Genomic DNA, 2,169 nt, shown 5'->3' with positions numbered 1-2,169 from the left:
CGAACATTTTTCTAGCTGTCACAGGTCTTTGATTTTTTTTTGAAATTTAAAAGTACAATGTAAAAAGTGTTGCTTGCCTCATGTCTCTCACAAGCTCCCAAGCAATGTGCCCAACAGCGCGATGCCTTCTCCGGTAAAAAGGTTCTTGTCAAATCTTTTGTAGAAGCAACAATATAATGTCTAGTTTTAAGCATTATCACCAAGGGAAAAAAGATAACCTATTTGGATAACTGTTTATTAACAATGGCAATGAATGTGCTGCGTAAACCACAAGTCACTTCCTTTCTGAGTGAATCCATTGCTGTCTACATCAGAGGTTAAAGGGTTTGTCTTGCATATAGTCTCATGTGACTAACTAGATTTTGTTTCCACGAAAAAGCCTTTTCGCAAACATCACAGGTATATGGCTTCTCCTTAGTATGTATTCTTATGTGTATTACTAGACTTTGCTTCAGTGTAAAAGCCTTTTCGCAAACTTCACAGCTATAAGGCTTGTCCTTTGTATGTATTCTCATGTGCAATACTAGAACTTTTTTCTGTGAAAAAGCCCTTTTGCAAACCTCACAGCTATACGGCTTCTCCTTTGTGTGTACTTTTATGTGCTCTACTAGATTAGATTTGGTAGAGAAAGTCTTTTCGCAAAGCTCATAGCTATACGGCTTCTCCTTTGTATGTACTCTCATGTGCCTTACTAGATTAGATTTGGTAGAGAAAGTCTTTTCACAGACCTCACAGCTATACGGCTTCTCCTTTGTGTGTACTTTTATGTACTCTACTAGATTAGATTTGGTAGAGAAAGTCTTTTCACAAACCTCATAGCTATACGGCTTCTCCTTTGTATGTACTCTCATGTGCCTTACTAGATTAGATTTGGTAGAGAATTTTTTTTCGCAAACCTCACAGCTATACGGCTTCTCCTTTGTATGTACTCCCATGTGCCTTACTAGATTACATTTGGTAGAGAAAGTCTTTTCACAAACTTCACAGCTATATGGCTTCTCCTTTGTATGTACTCTCATGTGAGTCGTGAGTTTGCTCTTATAAAGGAATTTCTTGTCACACACTTCACAAACAGTACCTTTCCATTTATCATCGTATTTTCTATGTAGAAGCCACTCATTGCCTTCCCTGTGCGCCGCCTGATCCTCATCTGATGACCTCTTGGCCCCAAAATCCTCAGCCACGAATGGAGCTGCTGGCAATGCGTCATTGGAATCTTCAATTACACTACTTGAGTCTCGTTCAAAATCTTCCTGTTTGAGATCTTTATAGGAGGGAAATCCATGCTCTATTGTTGCCTCGGTCACTTCATCCCTCGCCTCATCTGCGTAATCAAGGCTTTCATCCTTAATTTCCACACACGTCTCTTCGGTGACACCTTCGCTGGCCTCTTCCTTGATTGCGACCCCTGCGCCGTAGATTTCCTCGTCCCTGAGTGGGGACGAAGGCAGCCACTCCGACAGGAAGTTCATCGTCGCCTTTTGAGGATAATATAAAGATTAAGATAATATGAAAGTAAACAAAATATCCGTATTGATAAGGATATAAACTTACTCCAGGATAAAAGAATATATACATCAATCAAATATATGTATATATTCATACATACAGACACATATGCAGTGAGACACATATGTAGACAGACATACACATATGTTGACAGACAGACACATATGCTGACAGACAGACACATATTCTTAAAGACAGATAGACATATATTCTTAAAGACAGATAGACACATATTCTTACAGACAGACAGACACATATTCTTACAGACAAACAGACACATATTCTTACAGACAGACAGACACATATTCTTACAGACAGACAGACACATATCCTTACAGACAGACATACACATATTCTTACAGACAGATATTCTTACAGACACATAATCTTACAGACACATATTCTTACAGACACATATTCTTACAAACACATATTCTTAAAGACACATATTCTTACAGACATATATTCTTACAGACACATATTCTTACAGACACATATTCTATCAGACACATATTCTTACAGACACATATTCTTACAGACAGATATTCTTACAGACACATATTCATACATACAGAAAGACACCTATTCATACAGACAGACAGACACCTATTCACACAGACAGACAGACATCTATTCATACAGACAGACAGACAGATATTC

At 38.1% G+C, this 2,169-nt stretch overlaps 1 protein-coding gene across 1 annotated transcript; it reads right to left on the bottom strand.

The window, feature by feature from the left end:
• Window positions 1-238: 238 nt before the first annotated feature.
• On the bottom strand, window positions 239-1,474 carry LOC147466737 (uncharacterized). Its single transcript, XM_086534548.1, has one exon. The coding sequence runs from the start codon at window positions 1,470-1,472 to the stop codon at window positions 318-320; it is 1,155 nt and encodes a 384-aa protein (XP_086390674.1). The 5' UTR covers window positions 1,473-1,474; the 3' UTR covers window positions 239-317.
• Between the last annotated feature and the right edge of the window lie 695 nt (window positions 1,475-2,169).

The sequence above is a fragment of the Penaeus japonicus genome, unplaced genomic scaffold (assembly GCF_977035675.1).
Source record: "Penaeus japonicus unplaced genomic scaffold, GWHDUDI00000001_assembly GWHDUDI00000041, whole genome shotgun sequence".
NCBI classification, from domain to species: domain Eukaryota; kingdom Metazoa; phylum Arthropoda; class Malacostraca; order Decapoda; family Penaeidae; genus Penaeus; species Penaeus japonicus.
The sequence above is the reverse complement of the archived record's forward strand: the minus strand, read 5'-3'. Positions and strand labels throughout refer to the sequence as shown.